At 59.4% G+C, this 14445-nt stretch overlaps 1 protein-coding gene across 1 annotated transcript in view; it reads left to right on the top strand.

Annotated features, from left to right (window-relative positions):
- The window catches only part of FBXL18 (F-box and leucine rich repeat protein 18), a 33966-nt gene extending 19768 nt beyond the window's left edge, over nucleotides 1-14198 (top strand). Inside the window, exon 5 of the mRNA XM_010965879.3 lies at nucleotides 11611-14198. Coding sequence (XP_010964181.3) covers nucleotides 11611-11767 — 157 coding nt within the window. The 3' untranslated portion in view covers nucleotides 11768-14198. The remainder of the gene's footprint in view (nucleotides 1-11610) is intronic.
- The last annotated feature ends 247 nt before the right edge of the window (nucleotides 14199-14445 follow it).

Genomic DNA, 14445 nt, shown 5'->3' with positions numbered 1-14445 from the left:
ACAAAATTTACCGTTTTAACTAGGTTTTTTTTTTTTTTTAAATTTTAAGTGTTTTCATCATTCCGAGCTGAGACTCTGTCCCCAGCCCCGTCCCCCTGCCACCACCCACCCTTCCGCCTTCTGTCTCTACTCCAGGGGCCTCCTGTGAGTACAACCATATAGTATTTGTCCTTTGGGTCTGGCTTTTTCTGTATTCCTTTTGATGTTTAAGGGACTTAAAAAATAGAAATAAAGGATCATCACATATGGCTTGAAATAAAGCCCCTTTGACTCCCTGAACCTCCCAGTGTGGGGTTACTTTCTAAATTTGGAACATCCATCCCCGTACCCATGAGAAGCACAGCGTTTTGCGCCGTGTGCTCGCAGCGTCCGTGAGTGTGCGGTGTTGCGGCAGGGAGCGGCCCTGGGGCACATCCTGCATCGTTTTGAGGCCTGTGGTTTGTGGCTCGTGTGCAGCTGGTGCGTCCCTGTGAAGCGCCGTGCGGGGACAGATCCCTTCTGCTGTGTGTGTCAGTTCTGTTGATGAGATCCTGGTTGTTCCCATATTTCTCTAGCCCAGTGGGCATCCCTGTGCGTGCTTTCCGGGGTGCAGCGTGCAGGTTCCTGGAAGCGGCAGAGCAGGGTGTGTTTGACAGATGCCCAGTTGCTTGCTCTCCAGGGTGGTTCTTGCCGGCCCGGCCTCCCCCAGCGGGTGCAAGAGTTCTTGGCCCACGTCCTTGCCTGTCCGGGACACTGCCAGGCTTTCCCGGGTCTCCTGGGGGAGCAGGTCCTGCCATCTGAGCCTGCGTCTTGTCTGTTCCCAGGGGCATCGTTACTCAGTCATGACTCCTTGTCTGTGATCAGCTCCCTCAGGGCTCGGCTGTGGGGTTGCCTTCGGGAGGGGCCGGGGAGCTTGTCTGCGAGAGGCTGCACTGGCGTCCCATTGCCAGGTCCACGTCCTCAGGTCCTGGCCTTCCCTGCCCACCTGTGTCCACTGCTGACTCATGCTACAGCTGTGGATTTAGCGACACTCCCAAACACCCAAATCTTCCTCTTAAGTCGGCTGCTTGTCCTGTAGCCTGGTCTGAGAACCCAGGTAGCAAAGCCTCTTGGCTTGTGAGAAAGATACAGCTGACTGGCCTTTGAGTGATGGCCACAGGGAATCTCCCTGCGACTGCCGGATATGAACTTGGCTGCTGCGGGTGCCGGAGGTTCAGAGACTTCCTGCAAATGCAGATCCCGCTGAGTGTTTGTTAACTGAGCCTGTTGCCAGCTACCTTTGGTCAAGTGCGTATCCACTGTCCGCCAGCAGGGAGTGGTGAACTTGGTTCGTAGGGAAGCAGGTAAACGAAGTGATGTCCATAGGGTCCACTGCAGCAGAAAGTCGAAATTCGATGACTTCTCTCCCCGGTGTGCCTCTGTAGTTCCTGCAGATGGTCCCCTGGTCCGGGGGGGTCTATGTGAGGGCCGCTCACGTCAGTGTAAAGACCCTTGGGATTTCTCAGCCTTCCAGCTCACACTGGAGAAATCAGGGAGGGATGGAATTTAAGTCTCAAAGTACTTGACTGCAGTTACCTAATAATAGGTTACTCACCCTCTGTCTTAAGTTGTCCTAAAATGACTCACGCGAAGTCAGCCGTTACGAGGGCCGAAGGGTGTGCACCAGAGGGTGTCTGTACTGAGGTTCTGTGCGATGCAGAGGTCTTTTTTCTTTTCTTAAATAAGAGAAGATGGTATTTTTAAAGATACACACAGCTTCAAGTTTCTTCTTTTAACCATTTTGAGGCGTGCCATTCAGTGGCATCGAGTGCGCTGACAGCGTCGTCCGGCTGCCGCCCCACCCGTCTCTGAACTTGTTCATCTTCCCAAACTGAGGCTCTGCCCCCACTAAGCATGAGCCCCCCACCCAGCACCCCCGGCCCCTGGGGACCTCATTCCACTGCTGTTTCTGTGAACTGTGCAGAGGACTTATAAGTCTGAATTTTCCACGTCTCTGCTCTTCGTTTGGGTTTATCTAGAAGCAGCGGCTGCTTGGGGGGCTGTGGGGAGAGGCGGAGGGTCTGGAGCAATCCTCCCTCCTCGTGGGGCTGCGGGTGCCCTGCGTTAGGGGCCTTTGTACAAGGTGTGCGACCTGTTGCCTGCTGTTCCCTGCAGGCCGGGCCCATCTTCCCCTAGTGAGTCCTGGCGTTTGACAGCTGGTCCAGCTCCACTTAGATGGAGCCCAGGGTTGGAGCGGGTCTGGAGCAGCGCTCAGGGAGTGAGGACTTGGTGCCTCTCGTCAGCGCCGCCCCCAGCAGAGGCCTGAGTGTGGACCGGAGGGTGGCAGCTTTTCTCACCTAGCTTTTCTTTTTAAAAAAAAATTTTTTTTTTATTGAAGTACAGTCAATTACAGTGCGTCAACTGGTGTACAGCACAATGTCCCAGTCATCCATGTACATACATATATTCGTTTTCGTATTCGCCCAGCATTTCTTGTCCCGTGGGCAGGGGGACGTGACAGCGAGGAATTCCAGAAGCACCATCAGCCAGGAGGTCCCCAGAGTCACAGGCTCCAGCCGTCCTGCCGGACGGGCATCGTGGTGGGCACTTGTCTTCTCAGGAGAAGTCCTGGCTAAAGGTTCCCCTCCCTGGTGCTCATAGTGTTTCTTAAAATTTAGAATAGGCATCAAACTATTTTTCTTTAATTTTATTTCTTATTGAAGTGTGGTTGATTTTGCGTCAGAGTGTTTTTGAATGAAAGCTCCCCGTGGTCCCAGCAGCCGGCACGGCCGGCAGACCAGGGATGGAGGCGTTGTGTGTTCTGCGCTCTGGTTTCTTGACTTAATGCTACGTTGTAGGTGTCTTTGTCATTCTGTAAAGCTGCAAACAGTTGTGTTTAATGCCGTCTGGGCCCCGTCATCAGGGCCTTGTGGTGGCTCTGGTCTGGCCCACATAACTAACTCTGTGTGTCCTTGACTGTCCCTCACTTAGGCCTTGTTTTTTTCCAGCTGCGGAGCCTGGGGAGCGGCTGGGTGTGTGGGCGAGGGCCAGCGCTTGGCGCACTGTTCTCCACTCACCGTCTGTCTCCACCCCTCGGCATCCGCGTTCTGCGCGATGGAGCTGATACTGACGGCTGGGCTGAAGGGGGTTCAGGCCGGATGGCACCCAGGCATGGGGGCTTTGGGGCGGATGGTAGCTGTTGGGGAACCAGGGTGCTGGACAGGTGGTGCAGCCGCTCGCCCAGTGCTCTCCCTCCTCCCGCTCTCTGCCCACTGGTCTGGCGGCAGGTGGAGGAGGAGGCTGCTCCTCTCGGGTGCGGGGATGAAGATGTGGCTGTGCCCGGCTCTGCCCTCACAGATACCCCTCACCCTCCCCACTCGCAGTGGATCCTATTCGTGGGGCGCCGACACCTCCCTCCCTGGTGGGTAGGTTCTGCCAGAGGGGCTCAGACTGGCCTGTCAGCCCCCTCCTGTGTCCGAGCCAGGAGCTCCGGGATCCATGTGGGTTTCTAACACTTCTCAGCCCTGGGGGGACTCTTGCCATGGGGGAACCGGCTCTGGGCATTGCTGGTTCTCCCACCGTGTGTCCCCACGGGAGCCTCTCCCAGAGGAGAGCGTGCGAGGGCACCAAGCAGTTCAGAGAGCTGTGCTTGTGGCGGAGAGGGTTGGAGCATTTCTCACAGGCATCGTTAGCGGGTGAGGCTGCTTTGTCCTTCCGATCCTCAGAATCCTTCTCGACACAGTGCTCTGGGCCAGTCGATCAGATTTGGCGCTAGGTGCTGCTCCCTGCCCTGAGCTGCTCTTTTTCAGTCGGTTCTGTTCACCAGGTCCCTGTCTGGCCCACCCCTCCTCCTTGTGGCCGGGCCTCGTGGCCTGCTCGGGTGCGGCCTCCCACGGGGCTGTGAGCTCGCCCCTCTGGCCTCCCGGACCGCACGCTGCCTGCCCCTTTCCTGGGGAGTGCAGCGCCTTCCCCCGAGTATCGTTACGTTCTTTGCAGCTCCTTTAGCTCCTGAGTTTTTGAGGGCCAGCGCACGACAGTTCTTTCTTACTTCTGGGGCCTTGGTGTATGGTGTTCGAGACCAGTCCTGAGGTCGGCATGCGTTTCATGGGCTTCCTGGGCAGAAACTGCACGGCCCCCCTGACCCCCGTGTCCCAGCATGTGGCACAGGCCTGGGTCATGACAGGGACCCGCTAAGCGCGTGGTGCCGGCCGAGGGGTGCCGAGAGCCCTGTGCATGTTCAGGTGTGGCTCCCCTTTTGGGGTTCCTCCAGCAAACGTGCTTCGCGGCCCTGCTCTGAGCCCTGGCATTGGATGCTGGGGGAGCCACCCTCCCTTGGTTCTGGTGCCGGGTACCACCTCTGCTGTTGCCACCTCCCAGAAGCCCTCTGAAGTACAGTGTACAGATGGGGAGACCAAGGCTTGGGGGGTGGGTGAATGGTGCGGCAGGACCCCTGCACTGAAGGACAAGCCTTGGTGTCCCCCTAGGCCCCAGGCTGCCGCCCAGTGGGGTCCCTGCTGCTTTTCCGCTGGGTGCCCAGCAGATGGTGCCGTGGTTCACGGTAATCAGCTGCCTGGCCGAGCGTGCGTTGCCCCCCCGCCCCCCACCTGCGTTCCACCGGGACTGTGTGCAAGGGCAGAGGCTGGTGCTGTCACTCTTCCTGATTTCTGTGTTCTCGCCCTTTTCCCTGCCTCTAGGTTAGAGAATTATTGAAGCGCCTGCCCGCTTACCTGTGTGGTGTTGAGGTCTTTGCCTCTTTTCTGTGACTCAGCCAGTGGGAGCCAGGGCTGCGTCTGTGGTCCTGTCCCTGGGAAGGTGTCGCCTCTGCCTGGGTCAGCACCTTCCTGCCGGTTTGCACATCTGTCCACTTGGGAGCACGTCTCAGCCGGTGGCCTTTGGCAGTTGTTTTCTTGTTGTGGTCGTGCCCTCCGTGAGACCTGCGGTTCTGGCCCTGCTGGGGCCTGGGTTCGGGTCCCAGCCCCACCTCTCGGGCAGCGGCTGGCCTCAGGTGGGCTGCCTCGGGTTCCTCTCTTGACGGGAGGCGGCCGTCACGGTGGGAGGTGGTGCATGCACAGCGGCATCCTGACGATGTTCGTTCTCTTTCAGATCTTGATTTTGCTCTTCCAAGTTTGAAACGTAAGCCTCTGGACCTTTCTCTTAGGTCGTGTGGCAGTCGGCCACTAGGTTTTGGAGCTGCTTTCTTCTGCATCTTCCTCACTGGACCCTTCTAGTGGCCCCAGCACCCAGCAGGACTTAAGAGTTTGGGACAGGGCTGCAGAGACAGCGCCTCTTTGTGGCCGCCTGGGGGAGCACACCTGCCTCCCTCCCTCCCTCTCCTGTCCTGGGAACACCCCTAGATCGGCATGGGGTGTTTGCTCCCACTGACCTCGGGACACCCTGCCCAGTGACCAGAGCCAGCCTCTGTCTGTTTCACTTCCCATCTCTTCAAAAATCCTGAGTCCTCCTGTCCTGGCCGTGTTAATGCTGCTGATGCGCTGAGGGGGCTGTCGGGCCTGGTCAGCCTGCACCATGGGCAGTGTCACAAGCCAGAGCTGGGCTGTGTGGCCCCGGTCGCAGGACTGCCCTTGGCGTCTCCCTCTCCATGCTGTGCGCCCAGCCGTGCCTCTGTGGTCCACTTTCTCCCAGACATTGCAGCAGGCGGGAGGCCCTTCCCAGGGGATTTCCTATTTCCTATTTTTCCTATTTCCTTTTCCTATTTCCTTTGATTCTCATGTTCCTGAAAGCTTCCTGTGGGGGGCCCTGTGGCCTCTGGGGGTGGGGCGAGGGTGGGTCTGCCCTCAGTTCTCTTTTGGTTTCCTATATGGCATCTGTGGAGGCTGAACCCTCGTGCCCTCTGACCCCATGACCCAGCTCACGTCCTGGCCTCTTCCCTCCCCAGCTCTGTGACTTTGAGACTGTCACTTCCCTCTCTAAGCCTAGTTTCCCATCTGTAAAATAGCCATTGTCCCTGCCTCCCTCCCCACGCTGCTATCACCGTCTGGTGGTGGCTCACCAGCAACTCTGTGCCCTCCCTGGTGATGTTACATGGGGCCCCCGACAGTCACCTGGACAGAAAAGGCTCTTGCCCCGATGCTTCCCTGTCCGAGCTGTCCCAGGTGAGGACGTGCTGTTTCTGAAGCTTGGCCAAGTGCTTTCCACATGGCGAGGCCATGCGTGTTGACCTGTTGCTGACCACATGGGTTTGTCAGCCTGAGGGTCCCCCAGTCAGAGCAGCGCAGCCCCCTTTCTCTGGGACAGCAGGACCCCACCCCTGAGGCGGAAGCAAGTCTGGTTCTCCGGCCCCACTGGGGCCAACATTCCACTAGATGGGGTCACGCCTCCGCCTCTGAGGCCCATGTGGAAATTCCTTCCCCCAAGCTGTCGTGGACTGTGTTTCTCAGGAGGGTCGTGCTGGTGAGGAATGTGGGCCCGCGAGGCCGGCAGGCAGCGGCACAGGCTGGGCGGGAGGAAACGCGGGCGCCTGGGCCCCAGGCCTCCTGCTCAGATGCAGCGCTTAATGCCCCTTCTGAGATTGTGTTCTGTAAACGTGTGTGGAAGGAGGGGTGTTTACAGATGGTGCGATACGTTGTTTAAGTCTGGGGCACACCGGGAGCTTCAGAATTGAAAGTGAATTTTAAAACACAGAGTTGACGCTGTTTGGCCACCGTAATTGCGTTAAAGGGGCAGTGCGACTCCATCGCGTGCCGTCAGCGCCCCCCTGCGTGGTGGGGGCGGGTCTCTGGGGTCCATTTGTCCTTCCAACCTGGCTTGGTGCTTGGAGGGTGTCACCCAAAAGACCAGGCCAGCAGGGCTTCGCTGCTGCAGGACCACCTGGGAGAATCCTTGGTCTTGACTCAGAGCTCGGTGGCCGGCCAGTTCTGGCTCTGTTCTCGGGATGCCCACGGGGCTGGGGCTGGGAGCTGGCAGGCCTCAGGCCGCACACCGTGGGCCCCGCTGCACCAGCCAGCGGGTGGGGACGAGGAGGAACGTCAGCAGCCCGGCTCTTGCTGAGCGTGGGAGACAGTCACTGCTGGGCGTCTCCTGCGGTCATGGCCGTCCAGGCCGCCCGGGGGGGTGTCCAGGGCTGTGGCTGCACCCGCTGCCGGGCAGGAGGCCTCCTCCCACCGCCAGGTGGTCCTCCTTGGCCATCTGGACGGAGCTGCAGGTGGTGCCTGGGAGCTCTTCCGTCTCTGATGCAGCCGTGTCCAGCGCTCACACCCTTGAGCTGACTGAGCTCCCGCCACCAGGCTTCGGTCCTGCAGACGGGCTTGTCTGCGTGGTTTGCTCAGAGCTCTTCAGGGTAGCGCTGTTCATTTTAGCAAGAGACTGAAAACCCCGGTGACCGTCAGTAGGAGACTGGAATCGTGAAGCATCCAGTCAATAAAACGAAACGTAACTGGTAGAAGACTGAGGAGGCGCTTGATGTCACCAAAGGAACTTCTTTCAGGGTGTGTTTCAAACAAAAGCAGGGGTGTAGTCTGTTTCTCTGCTTGCATGTGCACAAACAGTTCTGGAAGGATATGAGAAATCTGTGTCATGGTCCCCTGGGAGAGGCCCTGGGGTGTCTTGGTGGGTGGGGGGAAGGGGAGAAGCCTCAGGGACGCCCCAGACCCACCCCTGTGTGTTCTGGCTTCTCCTGGCCTCCCTTGTTTCAGCCTCTCTGGTGACAGCCTCATACTCGTTGCCCAGCTCCTGTGGTCCAGGCCTGTGGGTTTACAGCCCCTCTGTCCATGTGGGATCTGGGGGCCGCATTGGATGATGACAGCTGACGCTGAGTGTCTTTCCCGCCCCTCCCCATGTGTGAGGGCGGATGCCAGGCTGCTCTCTGGGTCGACCCACGGCTAGTGGGGAGCTCCTCGCGCAGCATCTGAGCTCTGTGGACCTGTGATGGGTGTTTTACTCTTGCCGCCATCCGTCTTTGTGCTTCTGGAAGATAGCTGTTACAGCGCGAATGGCTTTTACAAAATACTGTATGGCTTTGGCCTCTATAAGACCTTTATTTTGGGAGGAAAAAACTGTTGACTTTAATTTTTTTTCCAGTCTCTCAGGCAAAGAAACAAACCCAGCAGGTGCTTCTGAGATGACTGAGCCAGCCCCTCCGGGAGCCCTTTCTAGCTCTGCAGCACCTGCAGGGCCAGGCGCAGAGAAAGACCCAAGGTCCCTCCTGTCCCACCTCATGTACGCGGTGGGCGTCAGGCTCAGAGCTGGTTCCAGCGTGATGGCTGCACAGGACACAGCTTTCTGGGGCCCCTGTGTCCCCTGTGTGCCCCGTCCCCTTCGTGCAGGCACCAGGTCTGAGGTCCTTGGGGGCTGTGGCCACCGTGTCATCTGCTTGTGTTGGGGACAAGCTTGGAGCCCAGCCCCCTGACCAGGCCTGTTCTCTCTGCTCCCCTGGGATGGCCTCAGGCAGCCTGGAAGCAGGGAGTCCCACCCCGGCCTCCTTTCTCGTCACTCTAGAGCAGTGTTCTCTTGGCCCCGCTGGGGCAGGAGACTCAGCTGGCTTCTCACTGGCCCTAAGTGGTGCCCAAGTCCTTTGTAGGCCTCTCTCTTGAAGTGTAAAAACATTGGTTTGATCCAGTGACCCTAGTTCTGCGATTTATTCTGAGGAAACAGTTGAGAACACACATATAATTGTACTGTATTTAATGATGTTTATCAATATCATAGTAAAAGGAGTCCCTAAATTATGCCCTAGGGGAATGGCCAGGCAGATGGGGGGGCCCTGCTGCCTGGGGCGGGAGCCACGGGAAGGGGTGGCGCAGGCCTGGGCGCGGGGTGTCTCTTTGCTTTGGGGGCAGCGTGTTGGGCACAACAGGACGGGGAGGCCGGGCCGGGCCCGCGGGGGGGGGTTAGAGCCCACAGTGTTTTCTGTCTAAACAAAGCAGTGGCTTTGAAGCAAACAGAAGACCTTGTCTGCTCCCTGGGGTGCTCAGAGAAGGCATCTGGGCAGCTGAGTTTTACAGCTAGCCCCAAGTCCCGTTTTGTGTCCCCTGGTGTGTTTTTAACAGCCTCAGGTAGAAAATTACCTTCAGCGTGGCACCTCCCTTCCAACTGTTACGAATGGCAGAGACTAAGTATGGTTTCACTTTTCTTAACCTCTGTGTTTTTAAAAGTCCTGAGTGAGAGCCCTCAGACCCTCTGAGAGGTGACCCTTGCTCGTGGTGTCTCCGGTCACCACATTTTGGGCATTTAGGGCCCCTTGCGGGAGCCAGGCGGCTGAGCTGGCAGGTGCCGAGTGTCTGAGCGAGTGCGCAGCCCCCGTCCTGGGCTCAGCACGTGGTCTCTGTAAGTCTGCCTCTTCTGCCCCCAGGTGACTTGCCAGGGAGGAGAGACCCCCTGGTCTGCCTGACTTAGGTCCCTGGCCAGTGTTGCCCAGGATGGAGTGGGGGTAGCCGAGGGCAGAGCCAGGCCTGGGTGGGCACGTGTGCTCGGGGAGGGTGTGTGCTGATGCCTGCAGGTGAACCCATCTGCCTGACCGCACAGGCCTGGCTTTTGTCCTTGTGACTCCAGGCCACAGGCTGCCGCCTTGGCCCTTCAGTGATTGATTAGTCCTGGTCAGGGGAGAGGTCTCGAGAGGTGACCTGTCCTGCCGGCAGTCATCAGCCCAGCCTGGCTTCTGAACGTGGGTAGCTGGAAGGAGTTTTACTTTCTTTCATTGTATCTTTTACTTAAACCTCAAACTATATTTGAACCATACGAATGAACATTGTGACATTAACATGTATGAGAGTGACAGAGCAGAAACCCCGGCGCCTGTGCCCGCCCCCCCCCCCCACGAGCCCCAGCCAAGACCTCGCCTCCACCCTTGGGGAGCCCCAGCCCTGCACTTGGAAGTCAGTGATTTCTTTCTCTGCATTTGCCGCTTGTCCCCCTTTTCGTCACCGACTCCAGGCTTCAGTCTGAGTGAGGTCACCTCGCCGGTAGGAACAGTGAGGCTCTGGTTGGGAGAGTGTGCAGGCTCCCCGGGCCAGGGAGAGACTTCACAGAGAGAGGAGTGTGTGTGAGCCCTCCACAGCTCTGTCTGAGTTGGAGCTGGTCTGGGGGTCAAACCACAGAGAAACCTTGAGAGGGAAGTCGGTTTGACTCTGGGACGGTGCCTCCACCCATCACCCTGGGACTCCGTGTGTGCGTTCCTGGTCACCTGGATGGTTGCAGCCGCCCAGAGCTGCCCAGGGCTGCATGGAAGGGGCAGAGCACGCCATGCTCCTGGCTTTTGGTGAGAAATTAATCCCCCTTCAGTGTCTTGACAGCAGCTCATTAAGAGCCTAGGCGGGGAAGCGGGCAGGAGTGTTGCACGCACACCCCACATCCCATAATATTTTGTTTCAAGTTGAGCAGATCGCACAGCGGGTTTGCAGGTGAAGACTTGCCTGCGAGGTTCACGGTCGCAGGCGCCGCTGCTGGGAGCAGAAGGCCACGCACAGAACCGGGAGGCACTTCCTCGGCACTTTATTGCCAAAACATCAAGTTTTACGAGTGCCTTTCTGGCGTTCACTTTACATATGTCATAAATCCAGTGCAGTGTCGCTGGGGGCCCAGGGAGGAGGCCTGGACCGCGATTTCCTCATTCCTTGAAGCAGGCGCTGGGCTGGGGCCTGGCTTTGGTTTTGGCCGATCATGTGGGTACCTTCCTGCCTCTCGCCCTCCGAGACCCACCGGATGGAAGCATCTCTTGTGACCAGAGTCACTCTGGAGTCTGAATGTCTTCTGTCCCCTGTGTCCCCCGTTTGCTGCGAGCTCCCCTTGGGTCTGTTCTTGTGTTTTCCCTTGGCTGCTGCCCAGGGTGGGCGGGTGAGTGGGGACTTTGCGGTCACCGAAGGGAGGGGCCCACTCTGCTGCTGGCTGGCTAAGGGACTGCGGCCAAAGTGTCACCCTCTTGAGCCTGCTTCCCCGATGGGAAGCGGGATGGTTACCTTGCTGGCCGGCCACCTGGGGTTGTGGGGAGGGTGACATGAGGTGATGTCTGTTGGCTCCTAGTGCAGTGCCGGCCTGGCAGATGCTCCCTGGAAGGGGTCATCTGCCCCACAGAGTGGAGCCTGTCACCTGTGGGCGCAGCAGGCAGGAGGGGAGTCTGACAACCGTCTGTCACACGTTCAGGTGGAAGCTCGTGGCTGCTAGTGGCCACCTTGGTTTGCTCTCCTGGCAGAGTTGCTGCATCACCTGACTTGGGGGTTTTTGTCCCTCTGGGGTGGCCTGTGGCGTGCGGGTTTGGCCCCGTCCCCTCCACTCCCCTGCGGGTGGTCAGAGGCACAAGTTCTGGTTCTGCAGTCCCTCGGGTGGCCGCCTTTGGGGACCCCGGCCTGGCTGCCCAGGAGCGCGGGGGCCGGCCCTGGCACCTCCTGTCCTGCTCTCTCCCTGGGTGCGGGAGCTCCTGCGCTGGAGAGGCTGGCCTCCCTGGGCCTCGACTCTTCTGTCTGCTGTGCTGCGTGGGCGCCTCACGCGGCTGGACAGAAACAGGGCACCCTGCGCCCCCAGGCGAGGCTCCTCTGCCTGTCCCACCCCAGCCACTCCTCGACCCGTGTGAGGGGCCCCGGAGGCACCTTTCTGTCCCAGCGATGCTCTGGGACACACCCTGTGCCATGTGTGAGGGAGGGCGGGGCCGGCTCTCCCTGTGGCCTCCCTCGTGGTCCTGCTAACTGCCTGCCTCTGGTTTAGTTTCCAGGCCGAGCGGCCCGCGCTGAACGTCGTCGTCTTCCCTCTGCTCCACGAGGGCCTGACCGATGTCATCCGGGACGTCCCCATGGTGCACCTGGATGAGGTCACCTTATTTAAAAGTAGAGTGGCCGAGGAGCCGCCAAACCTGTGGTGGTGACAGGAACGGGCCCATCTGCTCGTCACCGCCCATGGTCTCTGAGTCTCCGTGGCCGAGGAAGCAGGACCGCCGGGACTGCGTGTGGCCTCCAGCCTCTGCCACGGCTGCTGCTGCTGCCCCACCTGCCCCGGGCCCCCAAGATCCCCTGTGGGTCACGGGAGGAGGGAGGCCCCTTCCCTGGCCATCCCCCGGGGCTTCCTCTCGTGAGGACCCCATGCTCCGTGACATTCAGGCTGAGCTGAGGGAGGAGGATGAGGTGGGAAGGGCTGGCTACGGGGTGTTCTTGAACTAAGACACGCGTTGCCAGGGCGCTGACCCGTCCGGGGCCAGGTCCCCAGAGCCCTTTGTGGCCCCAGTGCTGTCCCCTCCCTCCAGACCCCAAGAATGTCCCTTTGCTCTTGCATTCCTGGTCACCTGCCGTCGGGCTCGGCGGGGGAGGGGGGGCAGCCGGGGCCCTGGTGCAGGGGGTGCCGTGCTTGTGTGGGTGGACACGCTCCCTGTGTGATGACCTGAGGCCCCTCCCTCGGCACCTGTGAGCCTGAGGCGGCGAGGGGCCTGCGCACGCTGTGGCTGCAGATTTGGGGCTCTCCTTCCTTTTGACCCAGTTGTGTCTCCGGTATTTCCAGCCAGATGACGGCAGGCGGGGCGGTTCAGCCGCCCACCAGTCCCGACTTCTGGCTTCAGCCGCCGCAGGCCCTTGTGAAGACCCGTGTTTCTAGGGGCACATGGATAGACTCACCTCAGTAGGAGAACTTGACATTAAAACCCGGAAAGGATGTGTCAGGCCGGAGTAGTGATCACATTACCCCATTTCAGATAGCTTTATCTAGCACTTTAAAAAAACTCAATGCAGCTATTCCAAAAACGAGAGTCTGCTCCCTGTGTCCAGGGCCTAATTCCCCGTGCCAAGCCCAGAGTGTCTGCCGTCTCAACTGGGAGACTCCCCAGAGCTGTCGTCCCTTTGGTGGGCTTCTGAGGGGCCGGTTGGGTTCCCTCCATCCAGAGTCTTGCCTAGACGCTCCTGGTGATGCTTCTGGAGACTTCCAGGGACTTGGCACCATCAGGCCACCTCCAGCCAGGGGCACCTGGGTCTCCACTGAGCCTGCCTCCCCGGCCCCCGGGTCAGGCTCTGTCCTGCCCCTGGCATCCCCTTGCGCCAGGCCGGGGGCGCAGAGTCCGCCCGGCCCTCCTTACAGGGCTGATGCCCCGTCTTGGCCGCCGCCTGCTCTGTGGCCCGCAGGCCTGCTGTCTTCCTGCTCTGTTCCGTGTGGTGTCATCCTCATTCTGTGTCCTACAGTTTGCCTGTTATAGGGCCTGGTCCCTGGTCCCTGGTCCCTGGTCCCTGGGCGTTCATTCACTTGCCCTTCCCTGGGGTCTCACGGGACAAGTAGTTCAGCAGCCCCCACCCCGCCAGGCTGAGGGGGTCCAGGAGGCCTGCGGTGGCAGCTGCGGGAGCCAAGTACTCCTAGGGTCGGGATCCCAGGACACACACAGGCCCAAGCCTCTGGTCGGTTCTTCCATAAGCAGTCTGTCTGCTCTCACCTCCCTTTGCCAGGCGGAAGGCGTGTTTGCACCAGTGGAGCTGGGCCCCTCCCCCTGCACCAGTGTTTTCTTGCCATGGGTGCATTTGTTTCCTGTCAGGAGCATAGGGTGCCCTGCGCCCTCCCCAGGCTACAGTTGGCTCCTTGCCTTTTGGCTAGCGGGACCGGTCTGCCAGCTGCATCCAGGTGAATGCCCTGCAGCGGCCCCCCCCCCCCAAGCCCACAGCCCTCCCCTGTGCAGTCCTGACCTGGCCTGAGAGCTGCAACCCAGGCTTGATCTCCTGGCCTTACAAGTCGCAGCCCCAGAGAGAGGGCCAAGGCCCCCGGTGGATCCACACAGCTGTAGCTGAGGGTCGCAGAGGTGGTGGGACATCCCACCCCACCAACTTCTGGGCTTTTTTTTTCAGATGACGCCTTGAGACCACCAGAAAGACCGGCGGTGTAGGGACTGACTGCTTCTTATCCTCAATGCAAGGGGGGGTGGCCAGCCACAGCCTGGCCAGCAGGGGGACATGGCCCAGGATGGGGGCAAGTGGCCTGGCTGACTCCGAGACCCCTGTGGCTCTGGGTACATGTCTCCTTTTGTCCAGAGCGCCCCGGGCTCAGGCTGGAGAATGATCTTTCCACTAGGAGTTTATCCACAGGCTGCAGCTGTCCTCGCACTCTGGCCTGCATGGCCTGTTCTCCTGAGCCAGCAGTTTTAGCCAACAGCATCATTTATGCCAACAAACAGGGTGAGGCGGGGCTGTTCACGAGAGGCTGGGGCCCGAGCTGCCTTGGAAAGCAGCCCCCAAACAGCAGGCCTTGTATTTTTAGTGTCCCCCCAACCCATCCTTCACTTAGAGCAAGAATTTCCGCTGCTTCTACACCCAAGACAGGGCTCACCAGATGTTAATAATGTGCTTATTCTTGCTAAGTGCTGTTCTGGCACTGGTGTTAATTGCAATCTATATTCTGCAGCATTTTATGCTGGGAAAAGAACCCACCCTAATGGTCTCCAATCGGCAGAACTGGGCTGTTAAGTGGCGGACCATATGCTGCCTGTGGAGAGGGGCCCGGTCAGCACTGGCGCCTGCGTGTGTGTGCGCGTGTGTGCATGATGCGTGCCTACACATGAGTGTAGTCTGCTGTGCGTGT

The sequence above is a fragment of the Camelus bactrianus genome, chromosome 18 (genome assembly GCF_048773025.1).
Source record: "Camelus bactrianus isolate YW-2024 breed Bactrian camel chromosome 18, ASM4877302v1, whole genome shotgun sequence".
In the NCBI taxonomy this organism is placed as follows: Eukaryota; Metazoa; Chordata; class Mammalia; order Artiodactyla; family Camelidae; genus Camelus; species Camelus bactrianus.
This window is presented reverse-complemented; position numbering and strand designations above follow the sequence as displayed.